Here is a 20,571-nt window from a genome sequence, read left to right on the forward strand (position 1 = left end):
GAAGTCAGAGCTGGACCAGTGGGTTCCCATGCCATCAAGGCAAGCCCTCTTTGAGGAGACTTATGTGTACACCATCATTGCTTTAACACCCCCAGGAAAGCCCCCCACATGACACCCCTCATGCCTCCAAATCATTTACAAGTGCATTCCCTTTTCCTCTCTCCCAGGCATCCAGTCTGAATTCTACATCAATACCACCCGAGCAGGCCCAGGGACGTTGTCTGTCACTATTGAAGGCCCATCCAAAGTTAAAATGGATTGCCAAGAAACCCCAGAGGGGTACAAAGTTATGTACACGCCCATGGCTCCTGGAAACTATCTGATCGGTGTCAAATATGGCGGACCCAACCACATTGTGGGCAGTCCATTCAAAGCCAAAGTGACAGGTAATGATGAACAACCTCAGAGTTAATTTGCCCTATGGAGCTAGTCTTATCTGACTAACAATATGATTTTAGATATTAAATCTACTTTGAATCTTGAATGTAAAGAAATTGTATGACATTCCAGAGGCCGGTGTGTTGAAAACTTGCAAAAATAAGTCCACATAGTGAGGCAGTATAGACGTGGAGAAAGCAGGTTAGGTGGGTGTTTTTGTTTTTTGATGCTTTCCCCCCCCCTATTAACAGAAAAGAAGAATTGTTTACATACTTGAAATCTAATGTATTTGTTTAATCAGAGCCTGAAAAAAAAAAAAAACTTTCTAACCTTTTCGCTTGAAATAATCAAAGTTATTTTTTAATTTATAAAAATATAGGCCAAGTGCAGTAATCCCAGCAACTTGGGAGGCTGAGGCAAGAGGATCACAGGTTCAAAGCCAGCCTCAGCAATTTAGTGAAGCCCTAAGCAACTTACTGAGACCCTGTCTCAAAATAAAAAATGCTGGGGATGTAGCTCAGTTGTTAAAGCATCCCTGGGTTCAATCAAAACAAAACAAATTTACAAAACGATGTCTCCTTCCAAACACTGAGGGAAAAAATGCCAAATAGTAAAAACAACTTCACAAGCTGGCACCCAAAGGTAACCACCATACATATTGTAGTAAATCCCTTCCATGATGTCATGATTCACTGTTGGATAAGTAATATAGGTTCATCGCAGAAAAATGAGAAAACTTGGGAAAAACATCCTCTGTCATGTATAGAATCAATTTTGATAATGTATATATGTCCTTTCAATGTGTATATGTCCTGCTTATACATAGATATTTTATATGAATGGAAAGGTAAATTCTGCAGGGTGGCAGAATTTGTCAGCTAAGGCCAGACTGGTCCATTTGCCCAGAAAGGCAAATCCTAGTTGTGTGTATGGGTGAAGCCTCAGGGGATTTGGGAGACACTGTGGTTATAGGATATGGATATATAGTGGCTTTTGTATCCAGGTGTTGGGCTGTGGGGATCTTTCTGGGACTTTTACATGGGATACCTGCCTGTCCTCTGACTGAGAGTCCTCTGGTCTGGCCATGCATCCCTCCCTCCTGCTCTTCCATGTCCTAGGTCAGCGCCTGGTCAGCCCGGGCTCATCCAATGAAACCTCGTCCATCCTGGTGGAGTCAGTGACCAGGTCATCAACAGAGACCTGCTATAGTGCCATCCCCAAGTCATCCTCGGATGCCAGCAAGGTGACTTCCAAGGGAGCAGGGCTCTCAAAGGCCTTCATGGGACAGAAGAGCTCCTTCCTGGTGGACTGCAGCAAAGCTGGTAGGTAGCGTGGTTCCACTGGGGTGGGGAGGAAGGGAATGGGGCCTAGACAGGCCAAGTATCCTCCTACACTTTGACCTCCCCTGCAAAGGCCTTCAGTAGCATCCACCCCCCCTCTCCCTTGCCCCATGCAACCCAACCACCATCAAACAACCATGTTTCTTGCCCTATTCTCCTGCACTTAATGTCTATACCTGTTTGTTCTCTCTTTGCCCCTTGATTCTTTGAGATGACCCCAAGGTAGTCATGAAAGGCAGTAGTATCTCCATTATAGATGGGCAGACTGATTTGGTTAATCTAGTCCCTTCTCTTCCACTAATTGCTCTAATTTCCAGCTGAACTTGGGTGTTAGGGGTCAGTTGTCCAGGTTCTGACATCCAGAGCACCTGGACTAGAAACTTGGCTCTGCCATTTCACTTATTTGTTCTCAATGCTGGGCACGTGAACCTCACTGTCAAGCTCTGTAAGTCTCTGTTAGTAATCACCACAGCCTCCCACCTGCTCAGGGGCCCAGCGTCCTCACAGAAGCTCAACAGGAAGTCCCAGGCTTGTCTCCCTTGGTTCACATGTTCTCTTTCTGCTGCCCGGAGTGACCATTTTCCCTTTGCTCTTCAGGTTCCAACATGCTGCTGATTGGAGTCCATGGACCCACCACACCCTGTGAGGAGGTCTCCATGAAGCATGTGGGCAACCAGCAGTACAATGTCACATATGTTGTCAAGGAGAGGGGGGATTACGTTCTGGCCGTGAAGTGGGGGGAAGAACACATCCCCGGCAGCCCTTTTCATGTCACAGTGCCTTAAAATAGTTTGCATCAAATCCTGGGAGGAATTCTTATGGTTGCTTTTATCGCTTGTTTGTAATTCATTTTATACCATGTCCTCCAGCCTGTTGGTGGGTCTAAATCCCATCCCAAAACACTACCATTCTAAAGTGCCTTCAGAAATAAGTCCTAGACTTGACTCTTGAGGGATGCATTGGGTAAATCATAAGAAATGCAAATTTGTCCAATGGACTAAGAAGATCCAACGTATACTCAGTTCACCTCAGACCTTGGGGGGCACAGGTCACTGCAGACAGACCAAGAATATGGGGAAGACTGACATTTTTTAAAAAATGAAACTGGCTAACCTAAGCTACAGGTTTGCTGTTGAGCCTTTACAAAAAAAAGACGGGGGGCGGGGCGTGAGGGGGGGTGGGAGGGGGCCAGGAAAAAAGAAGAGACCTAGTTTAGGTTGTAATTTAGCAAAGGGATTCCTTCAGACCAGCTGGATCTAGTCCAGGGCCCATATTCCATAGGAAAACGCTGTTAGGTGCTCCACCATGTTGACACTACTTCTCACCAATCACCCATTGCACTCTGGCCTCCTGACATTCTTTCTGGGCAGAGCCAATTGATGGCACATGGCTTCCTAGTGTTTCTGCACTTCTCCTCTGGTGATTATTTCCTTGCAGAGTCATAAAAGTGTGACCATTTGGTTGCCACGGATCTGCTTTAGGTTTCCAAGTCCATTTCAGTCACTTGGTGGAGGAAATTCTGCAGTGACCAGCAGCAACCCACTTGCCAAAGATCCCTTCTCACCAACACTAGCCCTTGCTTCTAACACACGCCCCAGTCACTTATCAGCCTTACCAAAACCTTTAAAGTGACCTCAGGTGGGTGCACATGTTAGTGTTCGCCTCATGAAAGCCTATAAGGTGACACAACACTCATAGCCACCCCTGCCAACCTGTGGGTCACTCAGGAAAATGTTTAGTATAGTCAGGAAAGAATGAAGCTCATGCCAACTTTTGGCTGAGTGTTAGGGAATTGTTGAGGGGCAGGAAAAGGCAGCAGCTTTTTTGGCAGAACAGTGAAAGCTGCGTAGCTGACAGTTTGCATCAAATCCTGGGAGGAATTCTTATGGATGCTCTTGGGAAAACAATAAGCAGGTGCAGAATTTTTTTTTTTTTTAAATGGGGTATAGGGCAGTTTGCAAGCCTTTTGCAGACCTGAGCTGGCTTTGGGATTAAGTTAAAGCAATCAGGGACGTTGCCTCATGGCAGAGCTCAAAATGTGTAGCTTGGGCCAGGCAGCCTGATTTTCTGATTTGCTGCTTAGTTCTAAGGAAGTGGCCACTGTCATCATGGGTGTGGTAGGGCTCTGGAGGTGTAGCAGTTGGAGGTGGGTGTTGGTGGTAAAAGTCCACCTTTTAGAAACTGGAGGCAGCCCGAAGCCTAATGTGAAGGGACCACAGGCCTTGGAAACGAGGACAGGGAAGCCAAACTGGAATCAAATGCCGACTGTAAATTGTATCTTATAACTTATTAAATAAAACGTTTGCGCCGTAAAGTTTCCCCTGGCGTTCCTGGGTGGCATCTTTTTTCTGAATAAATGGTTTGAGCCTCTGACCAGCTCTCCCAATCCCTGACTGAAAAGGCACAGAAGAGCAACTCATTTTGACAATGAGCCTGATTGATCTCTTTCTTCAGGGAAAGGTCTGTGTTCTCCTGAGAGGCCAGGTGGCACAGCCTGAAAGGTGAGGGGACTTTGAGAAGAGGGTGTATGGACCCCAACACCAACACCTCTTGGAGAGTTCTAGATACGAAGCTCACCCAGGTAAAAGCAGGGGCAGGTGGAGGCTTTTCCTGATTACATCAGGAAGTCCTTATTTTCCAGGATGTTCTCAAACAAGAACATTCCACATATCATCCCACTGCCTTAGACATGCAAGGTTAATATTCGGTGTCACCATCTGCCCTCTGTGTGCTCATGCTCTTTTTTCTGAGAGCTTTTTTTTTTTTTTTTTTTTTTTTTGGTGGTGGTGGTGGGGATTGAACCCAAGGCCTTATGATGCAAGGCAAGCACTTTACCAACTGAGCTATATCCCTAGCCCTCCCTTTTCTGAGAGCTTCTGGTTGCTGAATGGCTAGGATGGGACTGGCCCCTTGCCTCCTCCTAGCATTCCTAACAGTCCTGTGTCACCGTTGACAAGGCTATTGCGTGCAGTTTGCACACCAAATTTGCAGACATAGCTTACTTGGGGTTAGACCCTGGCCCTTCTGACCCCAAATGGGAACTCTGCCCCTGTTGACACTGCTATGGAAGCAGAAGCCCCCGGGCAGTGGTTGAAAGTCCCTGCTGGGCCCCTGGCCCTCCAGTGTTGGGGGCAGGAAACTAGATCTTTCCTATGTTTCTTCTTACACCCAGCTGTGAATCAGAATGGTGATTTGTTTACCTCTGAGAGGTGGGAGGAAGAAATTGGAGGGAAGGAACACCCTTATCTGTGGCTTGCACTATGAAGGACTAGCCTGGGCTCCTAGCTCAGGGGGCTGTGGGGAGTCCACTCAGGCTCCGCCCTGATGTTCTGGCTTTGCCCACCGAGGAGCACAGGGGCATAGCCAATGATTTCTCCACCTTCCTGAAGCCTGACCAGGCATTTGGGGAAGGCAGCATTTGTAGGTTAACAGCATGGACTTTGACATTGGTATCCCAGAATTTAAACACTGGCACCACATTTCACTGGCTCTGTGACCTTGGAGAAGTCACTTCACCCCTGTGAGCATGCCTCTCTCTGGGTGATGATGAGGAAAAGATGAAATCCCACTGGAAGCTGTAAGAAACAGTCTGCCTGAGTCTCCCACTGCTATGGCCTATACCTGCTGTAGTATCAGGACTGTACCTGGTGGCCCCCATACATGGGGCTGGAGCACATTTCCACTGTAAAAATTATACCAAAGATATCTCAGAGTAGAAATCTGCACACCTCTTTACTGGCCAATGGCTAGAATCAGAGGGCTACTCTTAACTGACTTGGGCTTGGCTGCCATGGAAACCTGCTGCTGTTTGTGCAAACACCTTGAAAACTTTGAAACTTGATCCCTGGACAGGCCAGGTGCCAGGTCCTTTCCCACTTTCACTAGTTGACTTTGCCCCATTCCTAGCAAGAGCTGACAGGATTGTCACTCTTCAGCATCTAGTGGAGGTTAAGCAGACAGCAACTAGCAGGTGCTCTGCAGAGATCAGTTCTCAACACAGAAGAGGCCCTGCCTGTCATGCATGGATGCCCACCTCTTCCTCATCGGTGTTCACTTTGAGACCCAGGGCAGCACCCACCAACTGCTGCCAGGAAGGAAAGTTTTATTACCATGTCTTTGCTTCTAATGCTCTTGTGAATACCTGGGGTCTTGACCCCAGGCCTAATGCTAGGACTTCAAAGGGGCCCTGGAAGCCACATTCTGATGAGTTTGGTGTAAAATGAGTTGGGTTCATAGGGATTTAATTTCCCTTGAAAATTGCTCAGCCTTGAAAAATAGAATAAAGGTTAGTGGCAAAATGAGTGCTCAATCCTTGCCAAGTCCTCAATAAATAATAAATTATTTATTTTTGGTTCCAGGAATTAAACTCGGGAGTGCTCTGCCACGGAGCTACATCCCCAGCCCTTTGATTTTTTTTAAATTTTGAGACAGTCTCACTAAGTTGCTTAGGCTTTCAAACTTGGGATCCTCCTGCCTCAGCCTCCTCCTATGTTGCTAGGATTATAGGTGTGCACCAACAAGCCTGGCTCAAGTTTGTCTTTAAACTGAGGAAGATCACTTATTGTGATGTCTATTAACCTTGGTACTTGGCCTCATCTCATCCAGTAGGGTCAGGAAAGGAATGGAGTCTTTTTCAAATCTCTATAACTTGGCTGGAAGTGGGGGCTGCGATGAGGAATTAGATTATTTCACTAATGAAAAATTTCTCAGTGGGGCTGGGGATGTGGCTCAAGCGGTAGCACGCTCGCCTGGCATGCGTGCGGCCCGGGTTTGATCCTCAGCACCACATACCAACAAAGTTGTTGTGTCCACCGAGAACTAAAAAATAAATATTAAAAACTCTCTCTCTCTCTCTCTCTCTCTCTCTCTCTCTCTCTCTCTCTCTATCCTCTCTCACTCTCTCTTTAAAAAAAAAAAATTTTCTCAGAAATGTATCTTAATTTTATTGTTGTTTTGTTTTGTTTTGTTTCCTTCTCATAAATACCACATTGCAGGGAGTTAAGGCCCCAGGCTTGCCTGGATTCAATTTTTCTTCTCTGGCTTTCTCCTAAGGATGCTGCCCAAACACATGGTGGGAGGGATTTTTTTCCCCCCCAAACAAAGGAATCCTTCTGTGCTTTGTGGCTTTGTCTGGGGGCAGCCCAAGGGGACAGCTCATGTGTGTGGAATTTAGGGAGACCTTCCTCTCACACCCTTTTTCTGTTCCTCCAGCATTAAAGGCAGGAGGAATTTAGGAGCCTGATGTGGGACACAAAGCCAACCTTTGCACTTGCTTATCTTTCCAGGACAAAGACTGCGGGCCTTTTATTGCTCACCCTTTCCCCTCTGCCCTGACCACTGCCTTCCCAAGGCACCAGGACACCTCCCCCTGGCTTGGAGTTGCCTTTGCTTCTAGGCAGTAGACATTCTTAGGGCAAAGTTGGTGCTGGATCCTGGCAGGGTGTTCTCAGAGAAGGAAGCCTTGGCAGAGGTGCCAGGCCCTGGAAAAGTTAAACTTCCAATGGAGCAACAAGCAGTTGCTTTAACAGCAGCAGTACAACCGCGTTGAGAAGTGCTCAGCAAATGATGGCTCAGATGCTTCAGCTCAAGTCTAGATTCCAATCCCAGCTCTGCTGCTTATCAGCTGAAACCTCTCAGGAAATGCCCTCTCTGCCTCAGTGCCCTCATCTGTATAATGGGAACATAACACGAAACTTCAAAGATCAGACCTACACCTCCCCTCCTCACTCCCCCATCCCCACCCCTCCGCTGACCTAGGTAAACCCTCAACTCAGAACTGCCAGGAAAGGGGCTGCCTGAGTGATCCCAAAGTGGAGTGGAAGGGGTGCCCCGTTGGGGGAAAGGTGGCTGGCAGGGAAGCTATTTAGCACGGTGGTTGTGAGTACAGGCATGGGCTTCCCATCCTGGCTCTGCCATGACCTCAGGCAGCTCACCATCCTCTTAGAAAACTGTGCCTCGGTTTTCTTTCCAATGAAATGGGGTGGTGGGACTCACCCCATAGAATGTTCTGAGCATTAAACAACAAAATCTGTATCGAAGGCAAATCTCAGTGTCCAGTCCATGATGAGGGCTCACAAAATGTTATTGGTGTAAGGTGACTATAATTGTTCATCGGTGGGAATGGTTGGGATGGGCCAACCACAGGACTCGGAGCTGGGATGTCAGGGCCTGGGGGCATGGCCCCAATGGTGGGAGGAAAATTGAGTCAGATGTACTTGGAAAACTAACCCCCCCACACAACCTTTGTCCTTTTAGAGTTTCAGCCACCCTTTCCCCATATTACAGGCCTAGACCAGAGATAGACCTTCACAAGTTAATTTTTCCAAGTATGAAAATTATCCCAACTAAAACTAATGGTAGGCTTAGAGACACATTATCTCTCTCTCTCTTTTTTTTTTTTTTTTTTTTTTTAGAGGAGCGTACCAAAACTCAGGTTGAGTGACTTGCCCGAAGTCACACAGGTAGTAATTAATGGTCAAGCCTCAATTTAGGAAAAGGGCCATGAAGTTTACACTGCTCCCAGACTCAGGGAACAGAATTCAAAAGCAATTCTCCTCATGGACCATCTGCTGTCCTTAGGCCCATTGGAAGGCATCACTTTGAGGACATCTTTTCTTTTTTTTAAAGAAATTGTATTGAGCTGAAATTATTTTTTTAATATCTTTATTTTTATTTGTTGATTTTTATGTGGTGCTGGGGACCAAACCCACTCGTGCGAGGCAAGCGCTCTACCACTGAGCTACAACCCCAGCCCTTGAGGATGCTTTTCTATACCTTCCCCCATTCTCTACCCTTCGTGGGATTGATTTGTCTACCAGGGTTCACCTTAGATTGCCTGAGGGCAGTCCCTGCAATAGGAGAGCGTGAGGTGTCTGAAGGCCCATGAACACCTGCCTCTGCCTCTTTACATTCAGGACACCCAGACTTACCAGTCCGGGGGGCAAGGACAGCCTGTGCTCTGCCTGTCTTCATCTACCTTTGGCTCAGTGCCTGGCACAGGGTCAAGAAAAAATGAATTCTGTTGAATGAATAAACAAGAATACAGCTGGCAGCGAGCAGAGGCTTCTTGGAGTTCCGGGATCATACCCGTTCCCCATGATGGTTTGACCCCAGACTCCTGCCACCCTTGGCCCTGCAACTCCTGATTCTTCCCTTCATTCCTCACCTGACCTGCCCCTGCAATGGGGCCAGTATGAAGTGTGCCTGTTCATCATTTCCTTGAGCACATTCTGAGCACTGTGCTAGGCACCACCCCTAGACATGCCCTGAAGATTCGTTTTGCTGGTTTTGTTTACTTGCAGCTCCAACTAGAGTGTAGGCCCTCAGGAAAGAAGGAGTGGAACGTGTACCCTGGTCAGGAAGCCTGGATTCTAACCATCGGTGACCACTATGGGTGCTCAACCAAGACAGGTCGCACTTAGTCTACACTTAATCTTTCCAGATTTCCCAATCTCCCTTCCTGCCATCTCACCACAGGGGCAGTCTGCAACTGTGGGTTGCATGATGGGTGACTCCCTCCACACACCAGCTGTGGCCCTGGCACATCATAGCATTTCTCCACACATCCAGTCTTTCCTCCCCCACTCTGGCTAATTCAGGTTCACAGTCTCTGTCAAAGGTCACTTCCTCCAGGAAGCCTTCCCTCCCCTCCACCCCCCAACACACCTTGTTAATGATTCTGTCCCTCCTTCTCAATTGTGAAACCTCCCTGTCTCTCCTTATCGGCCTTTTGGATCTGACTTGGTGCCCAGTGGAGTTGAGAGCAAATGAATGTTTGTCAAAGGGATAAATGATAGCACACCCAGCAGAGTGGAAACACAGTGGTCCTGGAGCATTGTGGGTAGCCTCCTTCTCTCTGGTATTCACCAGAAAGGCCCTGGTCTAGGAGGCAAAAGGTGCGAGGGTCCAAAGGCTGACTTCAGGGTGCTGCTGGGCATCTGGTGAGCCCTCCTCTGCTCCACCCTGCCTGTGCCCTCTTGTGGTTGTCACGGTCCATGTCTATGACATCCATGGGTTTGGGAGTCGATCCCAAAGCAACCACTTAACATTGTCAAGCCTCAGTTTTCCTCACCAGGAAATGTGATGTGAACCTATCTGCAAATCACACTAGAATTGAGATAAAGCAGGGAAGCCCCAGCCTAGGGTCTGGCACAGAATGGGTGGCTCCCTCCACACACCAGCAGTGGGCCCTGGCATTTCTCCACACATCCATTTCCCTATCTGGAAGGAGCCATGGATGCCCTAGCAACACAGTGATGGTTGAAGACAATTGGTACCCGATTGGTGCTTGTTAAAGTTCAGCTGATTTTGTTGGAGGGTTGCATAACACTGTCAACTCATTCTCCCAATACCAGGGGAGTTCTCAATATCATTCCCCTGTGTACTGAGTCCCCTGGGTTAACCAAGTGGCAGAACTCTGTTAGGAGCTGAGCTGCAAAATTGCTGTTTCCAGAAACTTCCTGCAGGTGGCATTTGGGCTTCCCTTGGGTGCCTACTGCATAGTAGGTGTACATCAAGGTTTGCTGCATGGAATAGAGGCCCTGGCTCCCCATCCACCTCTTGGGGACTCTGGGCTTGAGACCTTTGGGGGAAGAACAAGGCTCCTTGCCAGACACCCTGGGGTGAGCCTATGTAGCCAGGCTCTGCTCCTTTTTCTAGCCTGCTCTGTGCTTCTGCCTGTGGGTGGCCAGAGTCCCCTCACCAGCCCAGCCTCTCCTCTCCAATGGGGCCTTGTCAACCCAGCCCTCATTGGCTGCACGTTTCCTTGGAGACTGACACCAGCTACTCAAACACAGGCCTCAGAACTATGGGAAGAATCTTTCTTTCTTCCCTCCCTGACCCTCCCCAGCCATGAGGGAAGTGTCATTCTCCCAGAACCAGGCCTGCTGGCAAGAGCACATCCAAAAAGAGACTGCTGCCCGGGTTGCCTGGAATATCCACTATGGCCACAAGTTCCTGAAGGAGGGGACCAGGGCCAAAAAACAGCCCAAGCAGGCCCCCTTCAGATCAACCCCAGTAGCAGGCCAGGTGCCTGCCAGCAGCTCCCTTGTCAGCAAGGAGGTGAAGGTGGGACATCCACAGGTCCAGGGTGTCCAGAACCAATTGTCCAGTTTAGTGGGTGTCCAGGTCCCTCCACCCAGTAGTATCAGAATAAGGAAGGCCAGAGGAGCCACTCAGGGCCCAGCAGGCCACAGCAGGCCAGAGAACTCAGTGATGAGGCAGGCCCCCTCAAGCACCCTGAAGCTGCTCTTCAAAGGTGTCTCCCACAGTGGCGAAGGCCGGGCCCGGTACCTCCAGGAGCGGTATCGGCAGTTACCAGAGGAGAAGTTCCGGTACCCGATCCTGTCATCCTGGGAGTATGGCTGGCATGTGGGTAAGGGCACCATTCTCTTGCCATTTCAGGCCTTTGGCAGGGAGGCCAGCCTCATCTTTCATCATCCGTCTCTCCTGGCACATCAGACTGGCTTACCAACCCTGCCTTTTCATGTACACATGTGCATATCCTGGCTTCCCCACCTGGAATGTTCCTCCCGCCCCTTCCTCTATCCTGGCCAGATTTCACATCCCCTCCTCTGAGAAGTCTTCCAAGAGTCCCAGGCAGATTTGTTGAGTTCACCTTTGTGCTTCTGCAGCTTTTTGGGTCTACAGAAGCACCAAGCCAACTGTACCCCCATTTCTTGTCCTTCCGGTTGGAGAGCCCTTTGAGTTCCAAGACTTCTTAGTTAACTTTAGGAATGTTCCCTCAGCTTCCAAACTTGGGAGTGGTTCTCAGTGACTGTGTAATGAATGAACAAATGAAAGAACATGGACTAGAGAAAGAGAACTTTATTTGGAATCAGGAGATATGAGTTCAAATCCTGATTCTTTGAATTGTGTGATCTTTAGGCAAGAACCTGAAATTCTCTGGGCCTCAGTTCTCATATCTGTAAAATATAAAAAAGCTAGTACCTTCCTTCCTATGTCACAGAGTTTTTGGAAAAATTGGGCAGGGTTGGGGAAAGCACCCGAAATAGGAATTATCCTAAAACAAAACAAAAAACCCTGTGCAGTGGGATCTGAATGTGACACTTAATTTGGGACATCCTATAGAGGAAGAGTTGAAAGTACTGAATGCCAGCTTTGTCCCCAAACTAGCTCTTTCCCAGCAACTTGGGAGGCTGAGGCAGGAGGATCACAAGTTCAAATCCAGCCTCGTCAATTTAGCGAGGCCCTAAGCAACTCAACAAGACCTTGTCTCTAATAAAATATAAAAAAGGACTGGGGATGTGGCTTATTGGTTAAGTGGCCCTGGGTTCAATCCCTGATACAAAAAACAAACAAAAACTAGCTCTGAAGAATGACTCAGTTTGAAATTAGGAGACTTTGGTTTGACTTCTGTTTCAGTCATTCATTTTTTTTTGTACCAGGAATTGAACTCAGGAGCACTTGACTACAAGCCACATCCCCAACACTTTTATGTATTTTATTTGGAAACAGGGTCTGACTGAGTTGCTTAATGCTTTGCCATTTCTAAGGCTGGCTTTGAACTCTCAAACCTTCTGTCTCAGCCTCCCGAGCTACTGGGATTACCGGTGTGCGCCACCACGCCTAGCTTCATTCATTCAACAAATGTTTCAATAAATGTTTATTGAGTATGTCAGGAACTTTTGTTCCTGGGAATATATCAGAGAGCAAGATTAGACCAGAATCTGCACTGGAAGGGTTCAGGCCACAAATAGATACACAATGTAGGTCAGGCAGTGAGGTCCATGCTGCAAAGTGACACTTTTGGATCTTTACTGTGCATGAGGTCATCAGTGCAGTCTTGTTAAAAGGCACATTCTGATCCAGTAAGTGGAGGGGCTATGGAAGAAGATTCTGCATTTCTAACAAGTTCTCAGATGCTGCAGCTGCTGGTTTGGAGACCACACTTGTAGTGTCTAAGGCCGTTAAGAGGAGTTAACTGAGGATGTAGAGGTTGTGGCTAAGGGTACTGTCCTGGTAGATGACTTTCTGGGGAAGGGACATGGGAGCTGAGTCCTGGGATAGGATGTACTGCACAGGACTTCTGGAGGAAGGGCCTGACTGCCTGCGTTCACAGTCCGTCTCTGTTTTAAGTGTTGTGCAACATCTTCCTCTTCTGCTCTAGTCCCTGGGTCCATATCCACAGCCTGTGAAGCCAATGCCAGTGAAAGGTCACCAGCTCTAGCAAATAAAAATGCAGAATACCTGGTATCATCTGAATTTCAGATAGCTGAACCTTTTTTAGTGCAAGTATATCCTAAATACTGCATGACAACTATAATAAAAATTGAGTCATGTTTATCTGCATGTCTTTTTTAATTTTTTTTTTTGTACTAGGGATTGAATTTAGGGGAGCTCTGCCACTAAGTCACATCCTCGGGCCTTCTTTATTTTTTATTTTCAGACAGGATCTCACTAAGTTCCTGAGGCCAGCCTCAAACTTGTGATCCTCCTGCCTCAGCCTCCCTAGTCACTAGCTATTTGCATTTCCAACGTAATTGGACATTCTGCAACCCAATCACTGGAGTGCCAATACCCACATCAGAAGGCCTGATCTTGGATGCTCCCTGAGTTCTAAGGCAATTTCAGCTTCTAGGCAGAGGTAGAGAGATTGTTTACCTCTCTAGGGGTTCTACTTAAGCCCACAGTTGCGGCCAGAATCACTGGATCGTTCTGTAAGCCCCTGGCCTCACACTCTGAACCCAAGTCCAGTTCATGGATGAGTTGGAGAACAGATGATAGACTACTTCTCCCCTTCCTATCACAGTTAGGAACTACATCAACCTAGTGGATACAAATAGACACAGGGAAGAGGAGTTGAAGGCATTGTCTGGGCTCCAACTAGGTCAGCCACAAAATGCCCTTGTATACTTATAAAGTGTCAGTTAGTGCCTGGCACATAGTAAGTGATGAATAAATGATATCTGGTATTATTGTTGACTCAAGAGGCAGTATTTACAGCTTACAGGCATTTGGGAGCCAATTTGGCCTTGGACCAGACCCCAGAGCTCTTACTATGGAGCACTGGGATGAGTGGGGTACCCCTGATAATGGGAGAAATGTGATGATGGATTGGAGTGAGGAGAGGGGTCCAATAAGTTAACCATTGGCATGACATCAATGTTATCCATCAGCGAATATTCTGTTCATGGTGCCAAAGCAGGATCTTGGGGTTCTCATGCTATCTCAGGTATTAGCCTTCAGTTATTGGATCATAGGGAGGCCTGGGATAGAGGTCAGGAAGCATAATAGGGCAGTGACTATTCTAAGTGACAGAAGTATTTCCATAGTTGTTACACTATATCTCTGCTGGCCCCCAGTTCTTTGGGTGGGGTGGTGCTGGCAGGAGGATGGTGAACCCTGGTCACCCAGGTCTCTGCTGTGTTCCAGGGGATGCCATGAAGAACTTCACGACATCTCCGTATGCCAAGACCCAGACCATCGCAAAGACATTTTACCTCAAAAGTAGCATCTTCCATTTACCACGGCGAACTGACCAGCTCATGTGAAGTTGGCTGGGGAAGGGCCCTCAGCTGCTACTTTCCTTCCTCCTTGATCTATCTGGATCCTCCAGGGGACATGCTACCAGCCAACCCTGCCCTCCACTCTGCTTTTTGCTAAGCCCTACCTCCCTGGTTATGTGTGGATGGGCATGAGTGTGCCTCTAATGCAGATGGACATCTGGGATGTACAGGTGACCCCCCCCCAACCCCACAGGTTCTTGTCTGTGCTTGCAGACCTTCACTCCTTGCAGACCTGCCCATACCCTACCATCATCAATAAGGCCTGGGCACTGGTGCTCATTTCTTGCGGAATCAACAGAGTCTCACTGTGCTCTATCAGCACACCTGGGGGTGGGGGAGGGGCTCACCAAGTCCTTAAGGTGCTAATGGGGATGTGTGTGTGAATAGCTCCATGCTTTTTATTTCTCTACAGTCCGTTGTAGGGATCCAAATCAGAGTTGCTCTATCCCAGTGTATCCCACAGTTTAGTGAAGAAATAGTTTTCATTTCTTCTTACTGTTTCTCTCACACCCAGGAGCCTGCATTAGTCAGGTTGTTATAGCCTCACTGGTGTAACAAAAAGCTCCTAAATCCCAGTTGTTAAAACCAATAAAGATGTATTTTTTTACACCATAATCCAATTTGACGTTCAGTGGACAAGGGTCCAGATGCTGATCTAGGAAAGGCTTCCCTCATCTGCTGTCTTGGCCATTGCCAAGGGCCTCAGAATCCTTCCCAGAGTCCTCTACATCCAACTGGGGGACAAGGAAACATGGAGTATAGAGACAGGCACTCAGTCTTAACCACCTTAGCCTTCTCCTGGAACTGACAAATGCCATGTCCTCTAACATTCTATTGGTGAGAACAAGTCACATGACTTCTAGGTGAGAAGAAGCCTGGATTGGTCTGTAATTGTGTTTCAGTCAGTCTTTTGTCCCTGTGACAAATACCTGAGAAAAAGAACTTGAAAAAAAAAAAGGTTAATTTTGGATCACAGTTTTAGAGTTTCAGTACATGGTTGGCTGGCTCCACGATACAAACACTATGGTGGAAACCTCTCAGCATATGGCAGCTGGAAGGCAGGAGAGAGAGAGAGAGAGAGAGAGAGAGAGAGAGAGAGAGAGAGAGAGAGAGAGAGAGAGGAGGCTGGGTGTGGTGGTGCACGCCTGTAATCCTAGCGGCTCAGGAGGCTGAGGCAGGAGGATGAGTTCACTAAGCAACTAAGCAACTCAGTGAGACCCTGTCTCTAAATAAAATACAAAATAGGGCTGGGGATGTGTCTCAGCGGTCGAATGCCCCTGAGTTAAAAGTTCAACCCCTAGAACCAAAATTTAAAATAAACAAATAAAAGAAAGAGGAGAAAAAAAGAAGGGGTGGGGGACAAATTAGAGTCCTCAAGGACACCCCCCCATAGCCAACTTCCTCCAACTATGTGATTGCTTATAGTTTCCACTGTCTCCCAATAATCCATTCAAATTATTAATCCACTGTTTAGATTATAGTCCTCATGTCCAGTCACTTCCCAAAAGCCCCACTTCTGGACATTGTGTCCATAGGACAAAAGTCTTTAACTCATGAAACGTTCCAGATCCAAACCATAACACTGTGTGCCCAGAAAAAGAGGAGAAAAGATTCCCAAACATCTAGCCTGTCCCTTCCCTGAGGATGGATTTGAGACACAGTCACCATCCTAAATTCAGTCATCTCCTGAATTAGTTTCCTCAGGCTACTGCAAGCTGAGTGTCTCAAAACCACAAAAAATCATTATATCATAGTTCTGGAAAACCAAGGTGTCCGCAGGGCCATGTTTCCTCTAAACCTGTAGGGGATGCTTCTTTGCATCCCTAGCCTCTGGTGGTTTGCTGGCAATCTTTAGTGTTCCTTGGCTTGAAGCTGCCTCTCTCTGACCCCTTCATATCACATAACGGTCTATCTGTGGTCTGTCTTCACGTGGCTGTCTTTTTTGGGGAGGAAGGGGATACCAGGGATTGAACTCAGGGGCACTCAACCAGTGTGCCACATTTCCAGTCATATTTTGTATTTCATTTAGAGACAGGGTCTCACTGAGTTGCTTAACACCTCATTTTTGCTGAGGCTGGCTTTCAACTCACAATCCTCCTGCCTCAGCCTCCCTAGCCACTGGGATTACAGGTGTGCGCCACCACTCTGGACCACAAGGCTGTTTTATAAGGACATCTGCCATGTTGGATTAGGGCCCAACCTACGATCTCTTTACTAATCACATCTGCAATGACCCTATTTCCAAATAGGTCACATTCTGAGGTACTGGTGGTTAGGACTTCAACAACCTTTGTGGAGGGACACAATTCAGCTAAGCCTTGGTTACTGGGACCATGTTGATGGTCCTTCCTCTTTTTCTTGGTAAAAGACCACTTGGTCTTTTGCAGAATCCCAGACCATGTAAAGGTCCATGCAAGTCCATTGGATGTTGATGCCCATAGCCTTTCACAGCTTAAAAGGCCTCAGGGCATAGCTAAGTATGGTGGCACACTCCTATAATCCCAGCTACTCCTCTTGCTAAAGCAATAGGATTGAAAGTTCAAGGCCAGCCTGAGCAACTTAGTGAGACCCTGTCTCAAAATAAAAAATTAAAAGGGCCAAGGTTGTTGCTCAGTAGTAGAGTGCCCCCTGAGTTCATCCCCTGTAACAGGAGATGGGGGAGGCCTTGGGCATAGGGAGCCCAAATAGTCATCGCTGTGCGTAGCTCTTTGCAAAACCAAAATGCTCATGGGTTGGTACACCTTGTTTAATCAGAGCATCGTGGTACCCTCCTCTATCCCCCTGGATCCCAAAGCCCAACTATTCAACAATGCTGTTGCAGTGCAGAGGCAGCCATGGATGACAATATAAAACAAGGTGGACATGACTGTGTTCCAATTAAACTTTATTTGAAAAAAAAAAAAGATGGTAGGTTAATTTTGATCCACAGACTGCATTTTGATGTACCCTGGGTTAAATTTAAAAAATATATTTAAGTGGATTTTACTCCTCCCCATGTGTCTGCTAGAAGATTCCAGGTTGCATATTGACTCACAGTGTTATCAGTATTAGACAGAGCTAAGTTAAGCATTTTATAATTTTAATTCTGGGTTAACTTACCTTGGGAGAGGGATGGAGTGGGGTGTATGGTGTGTGAATTCTCATGACAGTTTAGAGAGCTCCCTAGCCAGGTTCCCCACTTCTGAGTGTGGATCCCTGGAGCACTCCTGACTGCTTCCTGCTAATATCTTGACCTGAGGCTTCTAGTCCTAGATTTCCCTTGGGACTAAAGGGAAGTTCCTTGAATGGCCACCAGGTGATGCTGTTAGTCTACTTGGTCTCTGCCTGGCTCTGCCACCGCTTTGCTGTGTGGTTTTTGGACTTCAATTTCCTCCCTTGTAAAATGGAGTTAGACTAGACTAGTGAGGACATGAACTTTGGAGGCAGACAAAATTGGATTTGAATTCCAGCTCCATCAGCACCTCAGTATGACTTTTGTGGGTCCCAGATACTTTTCCTTTTAGGTGTTTTCCTCCATCAAAATTATTTTAAAATTATATTTTATAATGATGTCTGATATAAAGAAAAATATTAATACTGCATATTAAAATTTTTCTTCAACTAAAAGTTTATCATTTCTGAGGCTCCTAAAATTACTATTGTGCCTACCTTGCCCAATGGGTGAGTCAGTTCTATCCTCCTCTGCTCTAGTTGTGTGACCTTAGGCAAGTTGTTTAACTTCTCTGAGCCTCAGTTTCTTCATCTTCAGAGTTTGGATGATATCAAATCCCACCCTTTAGTGCTAGGATTGAAATTCAGTGAGATAGTGTACCATGCCTTCTTAAAACACAGCCTAGAACAGAGGAGGCTTTGCAAATGTCAGCTATTATTTGTTATTTTTGTCTTCTTTTCCACTCTAACCTCTGTGAATTGATGAACAGATCTCAAAACAAGCAGGAATCTCAAGGCAAATATCTCAGAATAATAAAGCGAAGTTTCCAGGGTATTTGATAGAGAAAGTAAAGAGTTTTCTAGAGAATAGAGTGGTAACAGACGTTTTTGCAAATGAATACAACCTCCCTCTTGCCATCAGAGAACTCATGAGAGGCAGGAACAGGGGCTTAACCACCCAACCAGAAGCTGAGCTAGCTGGAGAATATGTACCAGAAAAGGGAATCCTTGAGAAATATATGTGTATGTGTGCATGCGCTCATGCATGCATGTTGCATACATATATCCTTGCTTCTTTACATTTCCTTTGTTTTACTTTATTTCAGTAACTTCCCTGGACTCCTAAATCTTGAAGCCAGAGGTACCAGGGTCCTGTGGGTTAGCTGACTCTGTCAGGATCATTCAGGGAAGCTTGGGGGATTATTCAGAATGCTGACTCTTTCAAAATCATCATCATCAGACTTGGCAACAGATGAAGGTGTAAGCCTCTCTTAGCGGATCTGATTTCCACCCACACCTGCCTGGGCCCAGTGCCTTTTCTTGTTCTAGAAGGGATGAGGGCTTTGGCCTCCAAGTTAGTCACCCTTTACTGGTTTGGCAACTGCCCTTTATACTTGCTTTCTCCTACGATGAGCCAGGCTTGCTAAACTGGAGAAACCCTCCTCATCCCAACCTGGTAACAGGGACAAGGTAAAGGTCAATAAGGGAAGGTTTCTGTGTGTGAGGCAGGAAAGGGATGTTACTAAGGAAGAGGACATGACAAGGACTAGAAATAGGGGTGTCTTCATTTCTCAGAGCTTGGTTGCCAAAATACCTACTGTGGTGAATGATAAAGCAACAGAAACTTGGCAGGTTTCCTTCCATGGCAAAAAGGCATTCTGAATAATTAAATGAGAGCAACATGAACCTAAAGATGTAAAGATGTCTACTGTGACAGAACAAGTTCTGATAAAAATATAGTTTCCATTTATCAAGGACTTAGTGTCATGCTCATACTCAATGTCCATCACCCAATTTAAACTTTACCCGTGAGCTCAATTCTCTTCTCATCCCTATTTTGCTCATTTAGAAATGAGAAGTGACCTACCTGCTTAGGGTTGTACAGCAAGAAGGCAGTACAGAATATGGCCCTGAAGTGACCATGCTATGCCTCTTCTAAGGAGGGCTAGTAGAGGAATTTCAAAATCTGGTCCTCAGATTACCTGCCTTTAGTATATCTGGGTTCAAGTCGGGGTGGTACCTGTTAAAAATACAAGTTCCTTGGGGCTGGGGTTGTGGCTCAGTGGTAGAGTGCTTGCCTAGCACCTGTGAGACACTGGGTTTGATTCTCAGCACCGCATATTGATAATTAAATAAAAAGTCCATCAACAATTAAAAAACATTTTTTAAAAATGCAAGTTCCTGGGCTGGGGATGTGGCTCAAGCGGTAGCGCGCTCGCCTGGCATGTGTGCGGCCCGGGTTCGATCCTCAGCACCACATACCAACAAAGATGTTGTGTCCGCTGAGAACTAAAAAATAAATATTAAAAATTCTCTCTCTCTCTCTCAAAAAAAAAAAAAAATGCAAGTTCCTAGTTAGTAACAGTGGCATAGCCTATAATCCTAGGATGCTGATGCAAGAAATTTGAAAATTAGAAGTCAACCCCACTCAGCAACTTAGCAAGACCCTGTCTTAAAATAATAATAATAATAATAAAATTATTATTATTTTAAAAAGGGACTGGGGATATATGCAGTGGTAAGTGTCCCTGGGCTCAATCCCTAGTACTGCAACAAACTAAAGAAATCATGGAGGTTCCTGGAACCCACCCCAATCTTCTAAGAGAGACTCGGGCACCTACAGCCTGCAAATTGGCATGGTAACTGGTTCTCTGGGATTCTGGTACATGAAAAGTTTCAGAAACTTTGGACAAAGTCAAGGCTGAGAGGGTGAGTTTGACCAGGGTACACACCCCTTCCTGAAAACCACTGGCACTCCTTGCCCTGCTTAGGCCAGGTGACCCAAATGGATGGGAGGTTTGTAGCTGCATTAGGTAGTGGACAATGAGGACAAGTCCTGTTCTTTGCTTCTTGTCTGGCAAAGTTTGACAGAATAATAGCTGGCAGGTGCTTTATAACCTGCTGTGGAGTAAGAAGAGGGGCACATCTTGTTGGGGAGGAAGCTCCAGGGTATCAGGATTTGCTGACTCCAGGTTAGAGCTATGACTAGGCTCCTGTTTAGTACCTGTTCCACCTTGTCCTTGCCTCCCCACTGATCAGAGTCTGGAGCCCATGACCAGGGCCCTTGCCCAGTTGGGCCAGCTATCAGAACTTTCAGCCCTTTATGGAAAAAGAATGATGCACTCTCTCCAAGATAAGCTCATTTGTCAAATGCTTGCTTGACCATTTTGAGCCTT

The 20,571-nt window shown here is 46.7% G+C and overlaps 2 protein-coding genes across 4 annotated transcripts in view; both read left to right on the plus strand.

Moving 5' to 3' along the window:
* The window catches only part of Flnb (filamin B), a 150,631-nt gene extending 147,759 nt beyond the window's left edge, over positions 1–2,872 (plus strand). For all 3 annotated transcript variants that reach the window (XM_026388558.2, XM_026388556.2, XM_026388557.2), the window contains 3 exons: positions 168–386; positions 1,497–1,700; positions 2,316–2,872. In XM_026388558.2, coding sequence (XP_026244343.2) covers positions 168–386; positions 1,497–1,700; positions 2,316–2,503 — 611 coding nt within the window. In that variant the 3' untranslated portion in view covers positions 2,504–2,872. The remainder of the gene's footprint in view (positions 1–167; positions 387–1,496; positions 1,701–2,315) is intronic.
* A 7,696-nt stretch (positions 2,873–10,568) lies between these two features.
* Positions 10,569–14,230, plus strand: LOC144253645 (protein SPMIP1). Its single transcript, XM_077795979.1, has 3 exons — positions 10,569–10,822; positions 10,868–11,091; positions 14,112–14,230. The coding sequence occupies exons 1-3, from the start codon at positions 10,569–10,571 to the stop codon at positions 14,228–14,230; spliced, it is 597 nt and encodes a 198-aa protein (XP_077652105.1).
* Positions 14,231–20,571: the final 6,341 nt, after the last annotated feature.

Source organism: Urocitellus parryii, chromosome 3 (assembly GCF_045843805.1).
Source record: "Urocitellus parryii isolate mUroPar1 chromosome 3, mUroPar1.hap1, whole genome shotgun sequence".
NCBI lineage: Eukaryota > Metazoa > Chordata > Mammalia > Rodentia > Sciuridae > Urocitellus > Urocitellus parryii.